The 23,978-nt window shown below is 49.9% G+C and overlaps 1 protein-coding gene across 1 annotated transcript; it reads right to left on the reverse strand.

Annotated features, from left to right (window-relative positions):
- Window positions 1–3,348: 3,348 nt before the first annotated feature.
- Window positions 3,349–23,429, reverse strand: TMEM38A (transmembrane protein 38A). Its single transcript, XM_004422993.3, has 6 exons — window positions 23,262–23,429; window positions 10,663–10,819; window positions 10,254–10,438; window positions 7,333–7,420; window positions 5,533–5,650; window positions 3,349–4,758 (listed from the first exon to the last, which is right to left on the reverse strand). The coding sequence occupies exons 1-6, from the start codon at window positions 23,383–23,385 to the stop codon at window positions 4,555–4,557; spliced, it is 876 nt and encodes a 291-aa protein (XP_004423050.1). The 5' UTR covers window positions 23,386–23,429; the 3' UTR covers window positions 3,349–4,554.
- Window positions 23,430–23,978: the final 549 nt, after the last annotated feature.

Below are 23,978 nucleotides of genomic sequence, written 5' to 3' on the forward strand. Positions count from 1 at the left end.
GTATCTTTTTCCATCCCTTCACTTTCAGTTTGTGAGTGTCTTTAGGTCTGAAGTGTGTCTCTTGTATGCAGCATATATATGGGTCTTGTTTTTTTATCCAATCAGCCACCCTATGTCTTAATTGGAGCATTTAGTCCATTGACGTTTAAAGTAGCTATTGATAAGTATGTACTTACTGTCATTTTTTAACTTTTTTTTTTTCTCAGTGTTTTAGTAGTCCTTCTCTGTTCCTTTCTTCTTCTATACAGAATTGATGGTCATTTTAGTTTGACCTCTGTCTGAAAGCTGTACTCTTTAACTCCCCTCCTCCCTCCTTTTATGTTTTTGATATCATATCTAACCTCTTTTTTGTGCATTTGTATCCATTAGGTTCTCATCATGGAAATAGATAATTTTTCTTATTTGTGGTCTTCTCTTTTCCCCTTAAGTCAGTCCCTTTAACATTTCTTGTAACACTGGTTTCTTGTTAACAAACTCCTTTAATTTTTGCTTGTCTGGGAAATTTTTGATCTCTCCTTCCATTTTGAATGATAACCTTGCTGGGTAGAGTATTCTTAGCTGTAAGTTTTTTCCTTTTAGCACTTTAAATATATCATGCCACTCTCTTCTAGCCTGTAAGGTTTCTGCTGAGAAGTCAGCTGATAGCCTTATGGGGTTTCCTTTGTATGTAACTTGACTTTCTCTTGAGGCTTTTAGGATTCTCTCTTTATCTTTAATTCTGGACATTTTGATTATGATGTGTCTTGGTGTGGGCCTTTTGGGTTTATCTTGTTTGGGGCTCTCTGTGCCTCCTGTACCTGGATGTCTGTTTCCTTCCTTAGGTTAGGGAAGTTTTCATCTATTTCTTGAAATAGATTCTCTGCCCCCTTGTCTCGCTCTTCTCCTTCTGGGACACCTATAACACGGATGTTAGTGCGCTTGATGTTGTCCCAGAGGTCCCTTAGACTGTCCTCACTCTTTTTAATTCTTTTCTCTTTTACCTGTTCAGCTTGGGTAATTTCTTCTAGTCTTTCATCCAGCTCACAGATCCGTTCTTCTGTATCCTCTACTCTGCTTTTGAGTCCCTCTAATGAATTTTTCATTTCCAGTATTGTATTCTTCATTTCTGATTGGTTCTTTTTTATATCTTCCATTTCTTTGTTGACATTCTCACTGAGTTCATCTATTCTTCTCCCCAGATCAGTGAGCATCCTTAACACTCTTAGTTTGAACTCTCTGTCGGGTAGGTTGCTCATTTCTGTTTCACTTAGTTCCTTTTCTGGGGTTTTGTTCTGTTCCCTTACTTGGAATGTATTCCTTTGCCTCCTCATTTTGCCTCTTTCCCTGTGCTTGTGTCTATGTATTAGGTAGGTCAGCTACGTCTCCTGCTCTTGGATAGGTGACCTTATGTAAGTGATGCCTTAGGAGGCTTCCAGTGTGCTTCCCTCAGTTCTCAGTGTTCCAGGGGTGACCCCTATGTGGGCTATGTGTGTCCTTCTGTTGTGGCCTGTTTGCTCTCCCTGTAGGCGCCCAGGGAGGCTGAGTTATGCTCCTGGCCAGCTGTTGTAATGCTCAGCTGCTTGTAGTTGTTGTGGGCCCTTCAGTCTCTTTATCAGGTGTGGGGACCCCCAGCACAGTTGGCTGCAAGTTCTAATAGCACATTGGTGTTGCAGTATTTCTTTAAGTGAGTAGGCCCCCAGCATGGCAGGTTGTTAGGCTCAGAGGCTTACAATTGCTATAAGCCTCTAGCCTATTAGGTCTCTTGTCAGTTCTCTGAAGATTGCAGCTGGGTGGGGCCGGCCTCAGGCATGGGAGCACCCAATTGTTTCAGGCTTTGGAAGGTGGGGCAAACCCCCTATGTGGGTCTTTGAGAAGCACAAGTCTTCTGCAGCTGACAAGCCCTGCCGCCCACAGGTCCACACACACAGTCAACACAGTCCTGCCCCATGTGCGCACCCCGACCTCCCAAAGTGGACCCAGTCTATCCACGGCGGGAGCCGCACACACTCCACCACTGCCCCACACTCTCCACCTTCTTCTTGTGCACGCCCTGTCCCGCTAAAGTCGGCTCAGTTGCCAGGCTGCAGATTATCCAGTCACCAATCTATGCAGGCCCACAAGTTGCCTGAGGGCTTGTTGTTGGGTGGGGCCAGTCTCTAGGGTGGGCTGCCTGCCCTGGCTGAGCTGGATTAAATCGGTGCTCTAGCGGGTGGGGCACACCCTGGGCTAGCAGGCCTCAGAGAGAACTCCAATGGAGTCTGTGTCAGCACGCCCACACCAGGCCACAACAATGGCCGCCGCCAATGTCCCAGTCCCTGGAGAGGTCTCACCTCTCACCAAGATGCACTCAGGGCCTATCAGGTGAGTCTCTTTTCACCACAGCACTGTGCACCTTTCTTTCTGGTGATTTTAGGTTGCTTTCTGAAACGGGTGGGTTTGCGCGTGGACCCTTTAAGAGCCGGTTTTAGTTTCTTTGTGAACCAGCTTTTCTGGGGGTACTCCCCAATGTTTTAGTAGCAGGCAAAGTCAGATATTCTGCCACTCGTCTCGATTGTGCTGGGTCCACAAAATGCCCCCAGCGGGGGCGCTCCCCGGCTCAGGGCCCCGCTCCTCCAGGGAGGCTGCGTACCTGTGCACTGCTCCTGGGTGGCCGTGAGGCGCTGCGGCTCGTGAAGGCGGCATTTTTCCTCTCCAGAAGGGAGTCTCTGCCTCTTCCACCTCAGTTAGGATTATCCATTGTTGCAGGAGTTCCTCTTATCCAGTTTTCAGTTCTGTCTCAGGGGTAATTTTCCACGAGTAGTTGTAAATTGGCTGTGTCCACGGGAGGAGGTGAGTTCAGAGTCTGCTTACGCCGCCATCTTGACTTCCCTCCAAGACTGCATATATTTAATCCATGTGCTTATTTCTATCTTCTCTATGGCAAAGTTTCCATTCAAATCCTGTGCTCATTTTAGAATTAGGCTGTTTGTTTTCTTATTATTGAGTTTTGAGGATTCTTTACAGTGAGGATACAATCCCTTTATCAGCTGTGTGATTTTTCAAAGATTCTCTCCCCGTCTGTGGCTTGACTTGCATTCTCTTAGCAGTGCCCCGCAGACTCGTAGCTGCAAATCCCAAGCACTGCATTAACCCTCCTGCCTTTGAAGGGTACGGACAATCACCACCTTTTTCCCAAGAAGCAAAGAGGCGTGGAGAAGGGGAGGCCCCATGACCCGTTGGTGGCAGAGTGAGGATTTGAACCCAGGTCTGCTTAACTCCAAACCCCAGACTTCACTCACAGCCACCATCTCCTCTCGGCAATCAGGGGCTGCCATGACTCATGTGTCCTGAGGCCGAGAGAACAGGAATGAATCAGACAAGCCACGAAGCTTCTTTCACAACAGATTTATTTGCTGAACCTTCACACCCAGCCTCGATGGACATGCAAGAGGATGAATTTGGGAGCATTAAGGCTCAGGAGGCACCCACCTCCCAAGTATCAGAGGATCAAGGCACTTTCCCAACAGCTGTGCAACAGCTGGGACCCCTGCCAACCCCAGGCCGACCTCCATGCAGCTGTAGGCTGATGCCCTGAGCACAGCCCCAAGCCCAAGACAGGCCATGCCTAACCTCCCACCCCTCTCAGACATCCTGCTGACCTAGGCTGAGATGAAGGTGGCTGGGAGAGACCCTCAGCTACCATCTCCCTCACTAACCCTGAAGGAAGTTTGCCCACCCAGCAGCAGCACAAGGCTCAGCACTGAGTGGGCATCAGTATGCTTGTTGAATGACTGAATAAGTGGCGATGAGGGATGTCAGCACAAGAGAGGCGTCATGCTTCCAGGGCCCAACAGCAAGTGCTCAGAGCCCCTGGACAGAGCTGGATCTTGGAGTCTCTGCAGCCAGCTGCAGTTCTTTGGTTTAGGGGCAGCCTGAAGCCAAAGATCAGAAGCCTTCCCCACTCTCCAAGCTCTCAGGTCTGGCCTAAACATGTCTACTGAAGGCTTCCTTTGTGCCAGGTAATTTGTGGGGTTCTCTGATCCACACACACAAATGATCTAAAATGCAAAGCCATTTTTAAGCACAATGAGCATCCATCAAGGCTCCCCTCCTGACGGCACAGTGCCTATGAGCTCATCAGGCTGGTCCGTGTCCAGCCTCACATTAGCCCTTGTGTATAGAGGAGGGCAGACACTTAGGAAATGTCTGTCAAATGAATGAGTCTCCACGTGGCTTGAAATTCTTTCAGAGTCAAGACGTAATTTCAGAGAGGAAATAATATAACCAAGATATAAATGCCAGGGTTTCTGGCTGGAGCTGCTGGGTTTCTGTGGGCCCCCCTGAAAAGCTGTGACACTACGGGGGCCCACCCAGGAAAGAGAAGAACTCTCCCATTCCTACAAACACCCTGCACCCCCGTATCTCACGTAACCGCCCACATCAGCCCTGGAGGGTGGGGTGATGGCCCAGTTTGCAGACAGGGAAGTCGAGGCCCAGAGAGGGGAGAGTTGAGCCCAGGATACTCCCATTCCAGCTCTGAAGGTCCTGGGTCCAGGTCCTCTCTCCGGCGCCCTGTGGGCCCCCCCAGGCCACCTCCTAATCCGTCTTCTTGGTCTTCTTCTTCTTGGAGCCCTCGCTCAGCTCCTCTTTGGACTTGGCGGGCAGGGCCGAGCTGAGGGATCCTCCGTGGTTGTCATGGTGATGGTCGCCCCCCCAGGTCATCCCAAACAGCACAGGGCAGACATAGCCCTCCAGAACATCAAAGGGGGAGCTGTGGGAGTGAGTGGCTGTCAGGAGCACCTGCGGAGAGGTGGCAGGGGGATGGGGAGACAGCGAGACAGCCAGAGAGAGATGGAGGTGTAAAGCAAAATGGGGGGTGGGGGTTGGGGGCAAGAGGAGAGAGAGGTCAGCCAGGCCAAGCTCAGGTGCCCAGACTCAGCCCTCGGGCTGCGCGCACCCCCAGGAGGGTGACCAACTGTCCCGGGTTTCCCAGGATGCGGGACTTTTGCTACTAAAACCCAGACAGTGCTGGGCACACCAGGATGGTGGGTCACCCTCCCCCTAGAGTCCCCCCACACCTGGGCTCAGAGAGGAGCTGTACTTGGCCCAGTCACTCACTCCCTTTCAATGGCCATGGTCCCCTCCCAGGAAGCCAGCAGCAGAGCTCCCCAGCTCCGTGGGAAGGGAGGAGAGCACAGCCCCTAAAGACCCCTCCTGGGTGGGGTGACAACTCAAGGCCAGATGGTCACACCAGCACCAATCCTGGTCCAGCCTGAGCCCCTGGCGTCCTGAAGGTGTCTTCCCTGTGTCTTGTCCCTCAGCCCTGATTCCCCCGACTCCGCACACTGCAGCTGCTCTCTCAGCCTTTGCCCAGGCTGGGCCCTCTGCCCGGAAGACCTTGTTCCTCTCATCCCTGTTCCCACTTGCTGGACACTGCTCTTCTCAGACCCCCATCCCACGTGCAGGCTCCCCCAACCCCCCACTTAGGGCTGTGCTTTCTGGGACACACACGGCCAGGAGCCCAGGCCCCCACCAGGAGGTGTGGGTCGGCATCGGTCAGACAGGAAGGCTTACCTTACAGGAGACCATGAACAAGGTGAAGATGAAGATGAGGCTGGCTTTGGACACCGGGAGCCAGCGGGTCTGCTGCAGGGTGAAGAGTACGGCTCCATACAGGCTGGCCTTGGTGGGGCTGGAGGGGGCACCGCACGGCTCAGGCCTTTGTGCCTCCAGCCCAGAACTTCTGCTCTGCCCACCCCCGGCAGCCCCAGCTCCCATCCCGGCTTCTCCTGAGTGTGAGGCAGGATGAGGTAGTGTCTCCCTGGGCAGTCAAGTGTTAACTTGGCCCAAAGAGAGGTCTGCCTTTGCCCGGCTCCTGAGAGGAGCCCTCTGAGCCTGAGACCGTCCTGCTTGACACGAGTGCATTTGTTTGCTTGGGAGCTTTGGGTCACACCAGGTAGTAACAGTGTGACTTAGGGTGGGGTCCTGGGCCACGTGGTTTCAGTGCGACCTCTGGAGGGGCTGGAGACTAAGGTCAGCCACACAGGCGGTCACCTATGTCTGTGTGACCAAGCCCTAATAAAAACCCTGGACACCAGGGCTCGGGGGAGCTCTACTGATTGGCAATGGTCACTGCATGCCGTCACACAGGGGTGCTGGAGAAACAGGTGCTGTCCGCACAGCTCCACTGAGAGGATACGCAGAAGCTCACGCCCGGTATCTCCTAGATGCTGCCCAACACACCTTTGACCCTTGCCAGTCGCAGTTTGTATGCTTTCTCTGTAATAAACTGTAACCATGAGTATAAGGCTTTGAGTCCTTCTAGTGAATCATCGAAACTGAGGATGGTCTTGGGGACCCCTGAATAGTGCACTCCCCCAGAAGGTGGGATTAAAACACATGGTTTTTTCTTAACTTTCATTTTCTTCCTTGAAGAATAGGTTTCCAAAAGTTTAACTTGTTGCAGAAGACAGACCCGTGACTTCTGTTCCTGATGTTGCTCATTGCAGGTACTTAACGATGATAGTTCTGCCTAATATTTCCAAAGCCCTCACCAGGTCCCAGGGCCAGGGTGTGTGTGTGTGTGTGTGACTGCATGGAGCCCTCACACTCAGCTGAGGAGGGGAAGCCACTTGCCCACTTTGTAGCAAGGGATGCAGCTGTCTGGACCCCATTTCTCTGTCAGTGAACAGAGGGCGGCAACAGACTTCTCATGGGGATGAAATGAGATAAAGCAGTGTTTTCCGAAGTGTTAAATAGGAGGTAATTTTCACTGGCATATGGGTGATTTTAATTTTGTCATATTTTAATTGCAACAGCCTTATTTACTGTAGATTGGGAGACAATTTAACTAGCCTGAATCTGTTAGATCTTTTAAAAATGTCTTAGGCTAAATGCAGCGTGAGGTCTTGGGTTGGGTCCTGGATGCTGCCACATGGCCCTGCCTACAGTTCCCAACTTACCCCCAGCCACACTCCCCACCCAAGCTCTGTAACCCACGCTCTGTATCCCTCACTCCCCACCCACACTCTGTACCGTGACCCTGCAGAACTGGGCAGAATCATTGCTCTTCTCTAACTTGACAGTTGGCAGAGGTGCTGGCCTCTGTCCAGAGGCTCCTTTGCCAGAAAACTCCTACTCACTCTTCAAAATCCAAATCAAGTGTCTCATTTCCCTGCAGTTCTGCCTGCCCCTGCCCCCAAGGCAGAGCTGTGGCTCCCCATCTGGAGTCCCCCCCGCATGGCGTCTGGAAGCTTCTGGAAGGCAGAAGCAGGGGCTGAGGTTTCCAAGTTACCAGGAGTATCCAACCCAGGGTCAGGCCCAGGGGGCAGCTGTACATACAAGAGGGACAGAGGGGGAGGACGGGATACTCACAAGGACATGTGCAGGATCTGGTTGGTCTCCGGCTTCCAGACCCCTCGGAGCAGCTGTTCAAAGTTGGACATGAGGGCAACACCAGAGCCTATGGGACAGGGTGATTCTGAACAAGCCTGCCACCCCCAGCTCCCTGTTCTTCTCGGCTAAATTCCCAAGGAAGCAGCTTCTTTGCTCCTGGAGTCTTCTCCAGAGGGACACTGAGCCTGGGGTGTATGATCATCAGTTGCAGGTGGGAAAACTGAGGCTCAGAGAGGGCACAGTCTTGCCAAGGGTCACACTGCACATTCAGAGCAAAACCAACGTGAAGGAATTGAGGTCATATCTCACCTGCAAGGTATGTTTTGGACAAATGTGGGTTGTCTGCCCTGATGCCCCCAAGCCAGGACCCTGAGCTGTGCTTGAGGCTTCCAGAGGGCTCCCCTCCCCAGCCTTTCTCCTCCTCAGGGCTCTGAGCTTTCAATCTTTCTCAAGCCACTTGCCCTCTGGGAGACATGCTATACCCTGGGGAATTTGCTCTGTAGTATAGGCTTCCTGGAGAGAGAATAAAGAGACTCATGTGGAGACATAATGGTTAAATTTCTAGAAGAATCTTCTCATTTACCCGAAATGTATTGCCTAAGAGGCTTGGACACCTATTCCAGAAGCAGCTGTGCTAACTGGGGTGTCTGATATATACCACTGGACCAGGGGTTTGCATCTGGGGTGATTTTTCCCCCAAGGAGGCATCTGGCAATATCTGGAGACATTTTGGTTGTTGCAACTGGAGAGGGGGCAGCTACTGGCATCTAGTGGGTGGAGGCCAGGGATGCTACTCAACCCCCTACAATGCACAGGATGGCCTCCACCACAGAGCATGAGCCAGCCCAAAGTGTAAATGGTGCCGAGGACACCGTGGTTCAATGAAGGGTGATGCTAGGCCCAGGCATTTAGGGGTACTCACTTTGGCGGGCAGGAGGGAGGAATGAGGTGCCCAGTGGTGTTTAGCACCTGCTTAAGCCTTCTTTCCCTGCCTTTCTGTTGCTCCTTGGTCCACCTCTACAACTATTATTGTTGAATTGTCTATTTTTCCTTTACCTTCTCTCAGTTTTTGCTTTATGTATTTTGGTGCTGTTTTTAGGTGCATATATGTTTATAATTATTATATCTTCCTAGTGGATTGATCCATCATTATAAAATGCCGCTCTTTATTTTTAGTAACAGTTTTTTTTGTTTTAAAGTCTATCTTGGTCTGCCTCTTAGCACAGATGGAGGAGGTGAAAAATGAGGGCTTCAAAGTAGTTACGAATCCAGATGTTGGGTTCAGAGGACCTGGAGTCAAACCCAGCTGCACACTCTTAGCTTCGTAACCTTGGGCAAGTCATTTCATTTCCCTCCTCAGTAAAAGGGGACGATGCTCGACTTCTCCTAAAGGAGAATTCTAGGGATCAAATGAGATGAAATGCACAGAGCCTCAACTCAAAACCTGCCCTTGGTCAAGGGTCTTAACCTAGAGTCCATGAACCCAGACGGGAAACAGAATTACATCTTCATTTCCACACTCCTCACTGAAACCCAGCCTTTCCTTCCATCATGAAGGCGGGCAATAACTTCAACAGGATTTGCAAGGCTGTGACTCTATCACCAACAGAAGTCACAGACTTTTTTCTTTTCACATTCCCATTGTTGCAGATAGTTTCAAAATATCATCTGTGCTCCACTTCAAAAGTTCCAGAGGTGCTAGGAGCCAGTGGAAGGTCTGCTATTTAATACATTAGTAAAGACACATAAAATTACTACATCATATTTGAAAAAAAAAAGTTTGATAACTATTTTTAAATTAATAGGCTTCCTTTATTATCCTATATATTTTACTTTATGCACTTAAAAACATAAAAGGCAGGGCTGGCGTGGTGGTGCAGCGGTTAAGTGCACGCGCTCTGCTTCTGCGGCCCGGGGTTCGCAGGTTCAGATCCGAGGCACCGCTTGTCAAGCCATGCTGTGGCGGCGTCCCATATAAAGTGGAGGAAGATGGGCATGGATGTTAGCCCAGGGCCAATCTTCCTCAGCAAAAAAAGAGGAGGATTGGCATCGGATGTTAGCTCAGGGCTGGTCTTCCTCACACACACAAAAAATAAAAAAACAGAAAAGGCTTTACTGAGCTGACAAAAGAGCTGTAGTTCACAAAGCTTAAGAACCCTTGTAGTTACAAGGGTGGATTTCCTCTTCAAAAGGCATTTGGCAATGTCTGGGGACATTTTTGGTTGTCACACTGGCGGGTGCTACGGCTATCTAATGGGTAGAGGTCAGGGATGCTGCTCAACACCCCACAGTGCACAGGACGGCCCCCCCCCACCGAGGATGATGGAGCCCCAAATGTCAGTAGTGCCACAGTTGAGAAACCCTGCTCTAAAGACATCAGCTGTCATTGATTCATTGTCCTATTTACCTCTGACAGTTAAGTTTCTGGAAGAATCGGGTCGGCCCAGTGGCGCAAGCGGTTAAGTGCACACACTCTGCTGCGGCGGCCCAGGGTTCACTGGATCGGATCCCGGGCACGCACCAATGCACCGCTGGTCAAGCCATGCTGTGGCGGTGTCCCATATAAAGTAGAGGAAGATGGGCATGGGTGTTAGCCCAGGGCCAGTCTTCCCCAGCAAAAAAAAAAAAAAAAGAAAGAAAAAAAAAGAGGAAGATTGGCAGATGTTAGCTCAGGGCTGAACTTCCTCACAAAAAAACCCAAAAAACAAAAAAAAAAGTTTCTGGAAGAATCTTCCCATTTACCCTAAAGGTATGGGCTATGGGGAGGCTGGACTCCTACAGTAGTCCTGACACCCCACAGCCTGGAGCAATGGCTGTGCCAGCTGGAGTGCCCGAGATGTACCACTGAGCAAGGGTTCTCAGCCAGGGTGATTTTCTGTTGTCGTCGTGGTTCTGTTTACCTTTGACCCAGCCAGTGGCAATCATGACGAACCACCCATGGTGGTAGTGGTGATGCGCGTGATGGATGCCCACGGCAATCTTGCGGACCCTCACCACCTCCTTCATGGCCACAAAGATGAGTTTTACCGGCAGGAAGCAGACACACTTGTAAAAGAGGTCCAGGGGGCAGAAGAAAACCAAGTACCTTTGGGGAGAGAATGCAGTGTGTGTGGGGGGGAGGGGCAGACCATGGGGGCCCCCCAACAGGGTAGATTCTGTCCAGACCCTCCTCCCCGACTTGCGAGGCTCAGGACAGAACTGGGCAGTAGAGGGCGGGGCGTTCAGGGCCACCTCCCACTTCCTGGGTGGCCGGCTCACCCCTGCCCCCGGCTCCGCTCTCCCATGCCCCACCAGCCTGGCGATGCTTACCAGACAGCTGAGGCCAGTAGGATGCTGGAGTTGTTGCCAAAGGAGTCGATTAGGGGCTCCCCGAGGAGCAGATCAGCCAAGATGTAACTTCCGAAGCAGTGCAGCATGGCGCACAGCCAGGATGCCATGGGGTGGTGCCGGGACAGCTCGACTGCTCCTGGGAGAACAGGGGTGTCCCCCACTGTCACCAGGGTGCCAAGGACACGCTTTGCACTCATGCTCTCTGGTGAGCCCGCCCTAATTTGGCTGCCATCCACCCAATGCCTCGCAGCTTGCCCATTTCAGAGGAAGAAGCATGGTTCAGAGAGGCTGCACAGAAGCCCAAGATCACACAGAGAAAAGGCAGAGCTAGGTTGGAGCTCTTTCCTCCATGCTCAGAGAGGTGGCAATGACCATAAGGCCAGGTTACATCTAGCAGGCACTCCCAGGTCTCAGACACTGGGTTTAGCATTTGTAGGAGGGACCCGTTAAATCCTCATAGATAACTGCAGCCAAGCGATCACTCTCACTATCCCCATGGGAAGACGAAGGCTGGGAGAGATGGGGCGCGTGCAGCTGGCAACTCCTGCCTCTGATGCGGCTGCTCCCTGGGCTCACGCCAAGATCCCTACACGCTTACGCCTGTACCCTTGGTCTCTCCCTCTAAAAATTTTTTTGATTGTGGTAAAATATACAGAAAATGTACCACTTTAACCATTTCTAAGTGTCCAGTTCAGTGGCATTAAGCACACCCACATTGTTGTAGAGCCATCACCACCATCCATCTCCAGAAATTTTTCATCTTGTGAAACTGAAACTCTGTCCCCATTTAACACTCACTTCCCCTCCCCCTCCCCCAGCCCCTGGTGCCCACTGTTCTACTTTCTGTCTCTGTGAGTCTGACTCCTCTAGGGCCCTCGTGTAAGTGGGATCACACAGTATCTGTCCTTTGGTGACTGGCCTATTTCACTGAGCATAGTGTGCTCAAGGTTCATCCATGTTGCAGCAGGTGTCAGCTTCTCCATCGTTTTTAAGGCTGAATAATAGGCCACTGTATGGACAGACCACCTTGTGTTATCCATTCACTCACCAAGGGACATTTGGGTTGTTTCTACCCGTTGGCCACTGTGAATAATGCTGCTAAGAATACAAGTGTACAAATATTGGAGCCCCTGTTTTCAGTTCTTTTAGGTATACACCTAGAAGTGGAATTGCTGGATCAAATGGTAATTCTGTTTAATTTTTTGAGGAACTGTCAGACTGTTTCCCACAGTGGCTGCACCATTTTACATTCCCAGCAGCAGTGCACAAGGGTTCTACCTTCTCCATATTCTCTCTAACACTTGTTTTCTGTGCTATAGTAATAGCTATCCTGATGGGTGTGAGGTGTGTCTCATCACGGTGTTGATTTGCGTTTCCCTAATGATTAGTGATGTTGAGCATCTTTTCATGTGCTCATTGGCCATTCCTGTATCTTCTTTGGAGAAATGTCTGTTCAAGTCCTTAGCCCATTTTCAAAAAATTGGGTTGTCTTTTTGTTGTTGAGTGGTGCTCCCTCCCTTGTATGGAGAATGTTCATTTGCTGGGAAAAGAACTATGCCTGGCCCCAGATGGGAAGGCACAGCAGAAGGGACTTGAACGGTGAAGGTGAAGAGCTCCTGAGCCCTGTCTTGCTGGGAGAGTGCCACCAGGGCAGAAGGAAGCCACTGGGTGTTGGTACCGATGGGGAAGGCACAGGGCATGCACATGTGTGTGCAGGGGTATAGGAAGAGTGATGAGCAAAGCCAGAGAAGGCAGTCCTCAAAGGTAGAATTATATGAACAGAGTGAGGAGGAAGAGAGGTCATTCCAAGCTGGCAGCACAGAAGGAACAAGGACACAAAAGCAGAAACAGCTAAGCACAAATGCCACCTCTTCCAGGAAGGCTTCCTTGCTCTGCTGAGTCAGTCACTCCCACCTCTGGGCTCCCACCACCCTGCGGACTCCACTCTATTTTGGTCTTGGTATTTTATTCAATTTTCACATTGAATAACAGGAAGTAGATTAGAGGTTGATTAGAGCTGGAAGGAAAGGGAGAGATGGGAGGATGACAGCCAAAGGATATGGGTTTCTTTTGGAGATGATGGTTGCACAGTCCTGTGAATTTACTAAAAACCAGTGAATGGGATGCTTTAAATGAGTGAATTGGCTGGTATGTGAATTATATCTCAATAAAGCTCTTAAACAATAAAATAAAAGGATAACGAAGAAAAAATGTAATATTTCAGTTTCTGCAACTGAGGATACACATTTATAAATAATACTAAATTGAGTGTTCCTATAAATCCAAGGAAACAAAATACAAAAGAATGGTCTTACTTGGCCAATAGAAATAGGCAGCCCATCCCTCAAGGAGATGGCTCCACTACAGGGGTCTCCCACTCAGCTGCACTACCAGGGGACTTGACAAACTCCTGACACCTGTGTCCCACCCCAAAGTGTCTCAGCTGGGCAGTCTGGTGTGTGGCTGGGCTGGCAGATTTTTTAATACTCCTGGGTGATTCCTATGTGCAGCAATGTTGAACACCATGCAGAGAGAGAGGAATGAGCTGGCTGGTGTCCTGATGTCCTATAGTCCCAATAACCCAAGATCTTCCATCCACAGCTAGAAGGATGGGCTCCCAAGAGCGATGGTTTTCAAACTGTGTTCCCAACTCTGAGGGCTTGTAGGGGCAAAGGAGAGACCAAGTGGATATGTTGTGGGTTCTCTGCCCCATTTCAACCAGAGCACACCTGTGTGGACTGCTTCATCTCAGAGTGCAGCACAAGATTTTGTTTGAAAAAGGAAATTTGGTGCTCACACAGGTATGCCTGCAAATGTTCATGGCAGCTTTATTTGTAAACAACCCAGATGACGTCGATGGGTGAAGGGATAAACAAACTGTGGTTGATCTGGGTCATGGAATACTACTCAGCACGGAAAAGGGAGTGACCTAGAGATACACGCACAACCCAGATGGATCTCAAGGGTGTCACGCTGAGTGAAAACAGTCCATCTCAGAAGGTTACATACTGTATGATTCCATTTATATACCATTCTCCGCATGACAAAACCACAGTGATGAGTGACAGAGAGGAGATTGGTGGTCGTCAGGAGTTAGGGTCTGGAGGAGGGTCTAACTATAGAGGGGATCAGCCAGGAGTTTCTTTGGGGTACCAGAACCATTTCATATCCTGATTGTGGTGGTGGTTACTCAAATCTACACACACATTATAAAATTTCATAGAACTATATTTTTAAAGTGCATGTAAAAATTGCTGAATCAAGTCTGTAGTTGGTGTTAACAGTATTGCACCAATGTCAATTTCCTGGTTTTAATAATGAGCTATCTTTATGTAAGATATTGTCATTGGAAGATGCTGGGTAGAGGGGACCGGGAACTTTTTTGTATCATTTTTGCAATTTCTTATGAGTCTTCAACTCTTTCAAGATAAAAAGTATTTTAAAAATCCCACATTAAAATAAAGGGGGGGGGTCTAGTTCTTAAAAAATAAGTTCATAAAAAGCACCAGGGGTACAGGATTAATGGCTAGTAGTCAAATTCTTACACTTTGTACTATCCTCTTAAAGTCTTTAGAATCTTTTTTTTTTTTTTTTTTAAAGATTTTATTTATTTAATTTTTTCCCCCCAAAGCCCCAGTAGATAGTTGTATGTCATAGCTGCACATCCTTCTAGTTGCTGTATGTGGGACTCGGCCTCAGGATGGACAGAGAAGTGGTGCCTCTATGCGCACCCGGGATCCGAACCCGGGCCACCAGCATTGCAGTGCGCGCACTTAACCACCAAGCCACAGGGCCGGCCCTAGAATCTTTATAAATAGTTAGGTTCTATCTTTATGCTAATATTGTCATAATCGTCCACAGCCACACCCCCTGAGTGAGAACCTGGGTGTCTCCTGGTGTGACAACTTATTGCATCATCTCGATTCCTTCTCTCCCCACTAGTTTCATTTTCTGGAGAACGACCTCAGGATTAAGTCGTAGGACACAGCTACTCAGCTCGCACGGCCAGAGCTCGCACCAATGACTCTCTGTAAACCACTGCCTTGAATCCATCTAAACCCCACTCAGTGTGAACGTGAGAGGACAAGGCTACAATATGTGATCTATTAACCAGAAGATTCATAAAAGGAACGATCAGTTCAGGTTTTGGGTATTTGTTTGTAAAGTGCCACTTTCTATCTAGAGATTGGCCACCTTTTGTCCCTAATTTGTCAAATCTGAATGTCTGGCCTTTCCATGCCATAGACTATGTGTGTGAAGCTATTGACATAAATGCCATATATATATACACACACACACACACTATCAATGCCCTCAACAAGTTGACTTGATCTTAATCCTTCCATGAGTACAGGGACCTCATCAGCCTTATCTGCTCCTGATGCCCCAGTGTGTGGTGCTGTGCCTGATACACAGTAGCTGCTCAATAAACAGACGTGGGTGAAGGAACTCCTGCCCTCCTGGAGTGTACGTTCTAGCAAATGTGGCCTGAAGGCCTCCCAGGCATTGAGGTTGTGTTGGGTACTTTTGGTTACATTACAATAACAACCTCCCCCACTCCATGTATTTACTGAGGTACTATTTTGTCCCAGGCAACTCCATGCCTTCACTCCATCCTCAAGGCTTCTTCAGCAATCAGAGCCCAGGCTTTCAACCACACGTAATGTAGGGATCAATATCCCTGTAGTGAGTTATAGGAGGGTCTAGAGTGCCCCTCCTCTTCCCCCCAGAATTCATGTCCACCAGAACCTCAGAATGTGACCTTATTTGGAATGGGGTCAATGCAGATGTAACTGAGGTAAGGATCTCAGGATGAGATTATCCTGGAGTATCCGGCTGTGTCCTGAATCCAATGATTATGTCCCTATAAGAGACAGAAAAGGAGACATAGACACAGACAAGGTGTTGTGCGTTGAACTCACAAAAAGATATGTTGAAGTCCAAACTCCTAGTACCTGTGAATGTGACCTTATTTGGAAATAAGGTCCTTGCAGATGTAATTAAGTTAAGATGAGCCCATTAGGGTGGGCCCTAATCCAATGCCTCGTGTTCCTTATAAGAAGAGACGAGACACAGGGAAGAAGGCCATGTGGATGTGGAGGCAGAGACTGGAGTGATGCGGCTACAAGCCATGGAACACCAAGGACACCAGCCACCTCCAGAAGCTAGAAGAGGCACAGAATGACTCCTTCCTAGAGCCACTGGAGAGAGGATGGTCCTGCTGACACCTTGATTTTGGATTTCCAGCCTCCAGAATTGTGAGATAATAAATTTCTGTTTTAAGCCACCCAGTTAGTGGTACTTTGTTATGGCAGCCACAGGAAATTCATACAGAAGGCCACGTGAAGACAGGCAGAGATTGGAGTGATGTATCTGCAAGCCAGTGATTGCTGGCAGCCACCAGAAATCAGGAGAGAGGCATGGAAGGATCCTCCCCTAGAGCTCCAGAAGGAACCAATCTGCCGACACCTTGACTTTGGACTTCTGGCCTCCAGAACTGTGAGAGAACAAATTTCTGTTGCTTTAAGCCACCTAGTTTGTGGTCATGTTATGGCAGCCACAGGACAGTAACATAGTACCTGAGAGATGAGGCAACTGAGTCTCCCCCCAAGGTCAAACAGCTTACCCAAGATCACCCAGGCATTCAGCGAGTATTTCTGAGCACTGACTGCGTGCCAGGCCCTTGCTAGGCACCGGTGATGCTGCCACACCAAGAGCTGGTTCGGACGTTGCCTTTCTGGGGTTCACAGTCTGGCAGGGAGGCAATGTGGTTAAATAATCCCACAAATGAAGGTCAAACATCATAAGGGAGAGGCACGTGGTACCAGGGGACTATCCTAGTGGAGAAAGTCAGACTTCATTTAGGAAGTGGTGCTTAACCTGAGATCTGAACAACGAGCAGGGATTTCCTAGGGGATGGGAGGGGGCAGTGCAAAGACAATCCAGGCAAAGGGAGAGCACGGGAGAAGGTGGGAGGGGGAGCAGAGTCGAGAGCTAACGACACGAGGTGCAAGGTACACTGGTTGGGCTGGCATGGGCTGGACATCCAGCAAGCAAGTGACCAAGCCAGGGCCACACAGACCCCACACCTTCCCACACGGGGTCCAGGCTCTTTCCTGGGTCTGATGCCTGTGTTGGGGAGAAAAACATGAAGTCCACTCTACTCTATAGAAGGATCTGCCTTCTTCTCAGCTCGTCAACCTCACAGAGATGTGGGGAGGGGAAGGGGAATACCCACCCCTCCTCCAGAAGGAAAAAGCCCAAGATTCCCCGCCCTCCCCCCCGCCACCGATACACAGTTGGGAGGATCAAGAGGGATAACCACCTTAGAGGCAATTTGGCAATCCCGAGGAAATTGGGAGCTGTGCAATCCCTGTGCAACCAGCAATTCTGCTTCTCACTGTTAACCCAAAAGAAACTAGTGCATATGTGCAAAGACACATGGGGAGGAGGAGTTCATTGCCACACTGTTACGACAGGAGAAAGTAAAGTCTGCTGACAAAGAGGTGGAGGGTCACACAAAATGGAATACCACAGAGCCGCTATTTAAAGTGAACTAGATCTAGATCCGGGCTCCTCCACCATGGCACTGCTGACGTATGGGGCCGGATCATTCTCTGCTGTGGTGGGGCTGTCCTGTGCACCGCAGGCTGTCGAGCAGCATTCCTGGCCTCCATCCACTGGATGGCAGTAGCACGCCCCCCGCCCAGATTGTGACAACCAAAAATGTCTCCAGATATAGCCAAATATCCCCTGGGGACAAAATCCCTTCTGGTTGAGAAACACTGCTCTAGACGTATCGACACGGATAAATCCCATCAGGTTACTGCAGAGTGAAAAGGTTAGGATGCAAAATGATACATGTATGTATATTTTATGTATGCATTTAAAGCAACACAAAATGCTCCATGTAGCTCATAGACACATATACAGTGGTGAAGGTATACATACAGTGATGGGAACAGTACAGGCTGATTTCAGGGCAGTAGTCACATCCAGAGAGGAAGGGAGGGGGAAGTCATGGAGTTGGCTGTCTGTCACTCTACTTCTTTAATAAAAAACCACAAAACAGATCTGAAGCAAATCTTTGTCCACATCTGTTAAGTCTGAGGACATAGAGGTGTCTGTGATATTTATTCTGGGTGTATGAAATATTTTATCATCAAAGCTAGACAAAACCAGAGTCCCCTGGAAGACTGCTAATTTGGAAGGATACGGACTGCTGTCCTGCATTACCGCACCAGACTCACAAGGTCTGTACGGTGCCCCCTCGTGGGGCCCTCACTATCTACCCCTTTCTCTGATGGCCATGGATTGGGGTGCAGGAACAGAAGGTCTCACCCCTTGGGTGGGCAGTGGGGCGCCACGCTAACCTATCCATAAGAACCCACCAATAGGTTCCGGAAGACTCTCAAAAGTCTATGTCCATAGCAGCACTGTTCACAATCGCCAAAAGGTGGGAACAACCCAAGTGTCCACCAACAGATGAGTGGATAAACAAAATGTGGTAGAGCCACACAATGGAATACTATTCAGCCTTAAAAAGGAATGAAGTCCTGACACACGCTACAACATGGGTGAACCTTGAAAACAAGCTAAGTGAAAGAAGCCAGACACAAAAGGTCACATAGTGTGTGATCCCATTGATATGAAACGTCCAGAACAGGGAAATTCATAGAGACAGAAAGTAGATTACTGGTTGCTAGGAGCTGCGGGAGGGAGGAATGGGGAGTGACTGCTCATGGGGATGAGGTTTTCTTTTGAAGTGATGAAAATGTTCTAGAACTTATACATTACATATAGGTGGAATCATATAACATAGCCTTTTGCATCTAGCTTCTTACACTGATCATGATATTTTCAAAGGTAATAGTCACTTTCACTGCTGTATAGTATTCCACCATAGGAATAGACCACAAATTATTTATCCACTCTCTTGCACATACTACATTTTATAATCAGGAAATGTGCCTAATAAAAGTAGTTTAAGAGTACTTCACCAACACAGTCTTCTTTCTTTTTGCCACCCCCACCGACTAAACACGTAATCTTGGACAAACCATTTTTTCTCCAGGGTCCCTTTCCTCTGTTAAGTAGGAACCCTAATCCCTTCTTGGCCCAACCCCTACAAGGGTTGGAATAGAATTTTCCCTCCTCAATCTCACCCTGGAGTTTTAAGCCCAAAGAGCACCTTCTCCCTGCCCCCAAGGTTGTCTCAAGTCTCAGCATCTACCAAGGTTCTACAGAATGAATGCTCTTCTCTCCAGGGCGTCTATTTAAAACACCACCAGCTGAGAGTTAATCCTTCGGAGCAGCTGGTGGGTCCTGCAGGGGCCGGGTCAGGTGTGGCACCCATGTTTTGCAGAAGTGGATATCTCTGCATTTAAAAATAACCCCCAGGGTTGAATTCTTTCTTGTGCCCTCTGGGACCATCCCAGGGATGGAGGCCAGGGAGTGGGGGTGGGGCGGGAGCCTGGGTTATGTGGGAGTACAGCAGGCTCCCGTGTTTGCATTAGGGGCGAGTCCTGGTAGAAAAGTCACATGCCTGGAGTTTGGCTCTGCTGCTCACTCTGGCGTGGCCTTAGGCAAATGACTGACCACCCCCTCCAGCCTCAGTTTCCTCTGCTGTCAAAAGAGGAGAATGAGAGGACGCCCTCACTAAGCTGTACTGACGATTCTGTACTTCTTATCTTTATCACTACCCTCCCAGTAACCCGAGAAGGACATGACGAGTCTCCCCATTGCCACAGATGAAAAGACTGAGGCTGACAGGGGCAGCCTGCCCTGAGGATCCACAGCAAGGCAGTGGCTGAGAAACTGTCCCCCTGGCTCTTTCCGTGTGCCGTACTCCTTCTCGGTTTCTCTTGCTGGGTTTTGGGGCAGCACCAGGAAGCAGGAGAAAGGTGGTTTTCAATTCCAGGTTTGCCACCAAAGCAGTCCCCTCTCCCTGGGAGAGCTCTGGCTCGCCACTCCCCTCTCTGGGGCTCAATTTGCTCGTGTGTATAATGGGGGTGCTGTCTAAAGTGACTAACCATCCTGGTTAGCCTGAGATCCAGGGGTTCCTGGAACATGGGACTTGTGGTGTTTGTCTTGGGCAAACCTGGGTGAGTTGGTCACCCCAGCGCTATCATCCATTTCAAAGGGCACCTGTGAGGATGACGAGAAATTGCTTAGTGCTTAGCAATTACACGAGTTATTTCTGGAGCTAAACTGAAATGGAAAGTACCTGTGGGTGGAAATGTTAGTGGACAGATTTATCAAAATCAGCTCTGCTTTAGGAGGGAGGAGGAAGCCCGGATGGGGTCCCTAGTTCTGGCCTGTAATGGGCTCCACGACACTCCCTCTCCAGGGGTCAACGTCCCGTCTGTGGATGGCAGGGACTTCCACAGGGCACTTTTAGCACTGCTTGACATTCTATGCTATTTAGTCTGAGGTGTAAACACGTGAGCTCTATTTACAGCGTCTCTCAGCGACTCTAAGACAAGTCCTCTTCTCTTGAGCTTTTGAGCTCAGCTCTCTGCCTCAGTTTCTTTCCCTGTAAAATGGAGATGGCAGCCCCTGCCTGGAAAGGTTGGAGGATGAGCAGTCCCAACCCTCAAAAAGCTTACAGTTCAAACCAGAGATCAAGGAATGGTTCTCTTTGGCCCCCACAGCATTTTTAAAATGTTCAAACTGCAACCAAGACGTCCTTCAATAGGTGAATAATTAAACTGAGGTATGTCCATACCATAGAATATTCTTTAGCGCTAAAAGGAAATGAGCTCTCAAGCCACAAAAAGACATGGAGGAAGCTTAAATGCACATTGGTAAGTGAAAGAAGCCAATCTGAAAAGACTAGAGACTGTATGATTCCAACTCTATGACATTCTGGAAAAGGTGGAATTATGGAGACAGTAAAAAGATCAGGGGTGGTGGGGGTTTGAGGTCAGGGGTAGTGGGAAGTGATGGATAGGTAGAGCCTGGGAGATTTTTAGGTTGGTAAAACCATTCTGTATGATACTATAATGGTGCATTCATGTCATTATACATTTGTAAAAACCCATAAAATGTACAGCACAAAGGAACCCTAATGTAAACTATAGACTTTGGTTGATAATGATGTTGATAATAAATGATAATAATGATTACATGATAATACTGATGTTGGTTCATTGACTGTAATGAATGAACCACTCTGGTGCAGAATGTTGATGGGGGGTGCTGGGTGTGTGTTGCGGGGGTGGTCAGAGAGTATACGGAAACTGTACTTTCAGCTTAATTTTGCTGTGGATCTAAAACAGCTCTAAAAAATAAAGCCTCTTAATTTAAGAAAAGAAAACCAAAAAGTGTTCAAACAGTCAACATACAAACATAGGGAGGTGCAAATCACATTTCCAGCTTCCCTTGAAAAATCAGTTCTGGTGGTTCCTGCCCCAACCAGGTAGAGATGCTCATGGCTGGATCTCACCCGTGGACGGTTCCCCGCTGGTTGGCCCACTGCTCCCCATATATCACCTGTCTGCCCTTGGAAGCATTGGAGTTTGAGACTCAGTCTAGATCAGTGGTTCTCAACTGGGGGCAACTTTGCCCCCAGGGACACTGGCAATGTCTGGGGACATTATTAATTGTCACAATGGAGTGTGCTACTGGCATTTAGTGGGTTGAGGCCAGGGATGCTGCAAAACATCCTGAAATGCACAGGACGGCCCCACCACATAGAATGCTCTGGCCCTAACTGTCACTAGTGCTGAGTTTGGGAAACTAGCGCAGAGAGCCAGTTCTCATCTGGGGAACTTTAAAAAATGCTGATGCTGGTGCCACCTCCAGTGTTTCTGATTTAAATGGGGGGTGGGGGGTGGGGGTGGGAGTGCCTGGACAAGAGGACTTTTAAAACCTCCCAGGTGAGTCTAATGTGTAGCCATGGTTGAGAACCACTGGTCTGGAAGGTTCTTTGGATGGGTCAAGGCTTAAGGTATCCAGGATTGTCTTTCATTCATTCACTCATTCCTTCAATCATGCAGCCAGCACCCATGGCTGCCTTCTCTTTTCTTGCATAGAGCTAGGGGTCCTGGAGGTGAGCCAGACGTGGACCTCCCTGCCCCATTAAGGAACTCCACATTTCATAAGGAGCTCCAGCCTCTCTTAATCCATCACTTCTCAAATGTTTAGTGTGCCACAGTTGTAGATTTTCTAAGGTGTGCTGAGTTCTATACTCGCTCAGGGGACTGGTCTGAGCCACCAGAAATTCATCCCCAGACAGGAAATACAGCCCCATGTTCATGCTAAGACAGTACAAAGCTTATTTTGCTTTGCAAAGTAACCGTTCTCCAGAAGAGCTTTTAAAGAAACAGGCTCTGGCACGTGGACCCGCAAAAATAAAACGGAACAGAAACGCTTAGTGAGCAGAGTATGATCCTATTAGCATAAGATCACACATTTACATCAATAATTACAGGGGTATAAATGTTTAGAAGAGAGGTCTGGAAGGGTGGCCACCACATCCGCTGTAATTATCTCTTTTTTCCTTTGTGCTTTCAGCTGGATTTTTAAATATACACCAGCACCTATTTTTATCATCTGAAAAAAGAAATAAAGCTATTTCCATTCTGAGAAGAGAATATAGGGGTAATTTGCATCTAAGTGGGCGAAAGGCTCACAAAGTTTCAGGGTGATTGATTTTTTTTTTTTTGATTGATCTTTTTTCTCAAGCTAAATTCTCTAGTCCATTTAGTGTGCTAGAATAATTAAAATACTAGGAGATGAATAAGAAACAGTCAGTGAACCCTGTATAAAAATAGAACACACTCTAAGGAGGCCATTTACCATCATTTTAAAAATGGACTTTTAAAAAATCCAAGAAGTGAGATCTTCCCTCCTGAGAGTCTCCATGGAGGTCTGGAGCTGGTAGAGGAGGCTGACCCCAAACCGCTCTGCCCTAGGACCGATTCTGCTCAGGAAGTGGAAAGGATCCGGGTCGGGGCTGAAAGCATTCCCGCGGGCGCGGAGATCCAGCAGGGTCCGGGCCGAGGGGAAGGGAGGGGAGGTTGCCCCATGGCCGCAGCGGGGAGGGGGCACCGGTGTCATTTTCTCTGAAGCTGAGCACGGCCAGCCCTTATATAGACACTCAGCTGCCGCTCCCGTTCCGCGGGCCAAGGGCAAGGAAGGAGGTCACGGCTGCGGGCGGCCAGGACATCTGGCCGGGCCGGCAGCGCCGACCCCCGCCTGCGCCCTCACCAAGACAAACTCCCCTTGCCCAAGTTCATGCGACCCTCCCCCGCCAGGATCCCTGACCTTCTCTCCCTGCCCCCTCCCTAGCACCTATTCCCCCTCCTCTGAACAATCACGTTCCTCTCCTTCCCTCCAGCCCTCATCTGCTTCCCCTCCCCCAGCCCCACCACCCCCGGGGCTTCTCTCCTTGCCCTCCCTCACGTCTCTCCCCCATGCCCGCCCCCGTGTGGGAGAACCCTATGATCCCAGCACCTGCTTGCTCCCCCAGACCCTGGGACTGTCCCCGCCTGATACAGGGCTTCCCCTCCAGACCCCCGGGTTCACCCCAAGCCCGCGATGCGAGGCCCCTCCAACCCCCGGCCCTGGCTCACCTGGCTCATACTTGAGGTAGAGGATGGAGACGATGAAGTAGCTGAGGTCGAAGACGGGGAATAGCGGCACGCGGGAGAAGCTGAGCGCCAGCTCGCCCAGGCTCAGCGCCGACAGCAGCTCCATGGCGCCCACCGGGTCCCACCCCAGCCCCCGGCCGGGTGCGTCCCCTTCCCGCCGCCGGGAGACTGCGCCCCAGCCACTGGGCCCGCCCCACCCACCAGGCGCCACCCCCAACCCGGCCCCGCGGGAGAGGAGGGGCGACCGCTGGCCCCGGGCGGGGGGCGGGGCGGTGTGTGTGTCATGCGGCCGCCCCGTCCAGGGAGCCGGCCGGTCAGGTGTCACCTGCTCTGTCTCTCGGGCCACCACGACCCCATTCAGCCCCGCGAGGCGGGGTGCGGGGCCCTATGGAGTGAGAGCTGGACAGGGGAGCTGTAGACTAGGGGGTCCGTCCAGCACGGAGCCCACCCAGGCGGGACAGATCAGTCAAGACCCCACCCCGTGGAGCTCGATTAGGACCCGCGTCCTCTGTGGAGCGCTCGGATCCGGACCCCTATGCCCCGTGGGGTCCGATCATTGTAAACCCCATCTCTCCGTGCCCCACAGGGTCAGCTCGGTCAGGACCTCCGTCCTCGATGGAGCTGTCATGATCCCACTCCTCCGTAAGTCATGGCGTCTGTAATTCGTGGGGACCCCCGTCCTCCGAGGGACCCCAGCCT

This window comes from Ceratotherium simum, chromosome 18 (assembly GCF_057802395.1).
Source record: "Ceratotherium simum simum isolate JZ-2026a chromosome 18, ASM5780239v1, whole genome shotgun sequence".
NCBI lineage: Eukaryota > Metazoa > Chordata > Mammalia > Perissodactyla > Rhinocerotidae > Ceratotherium > Ceratotherium simum.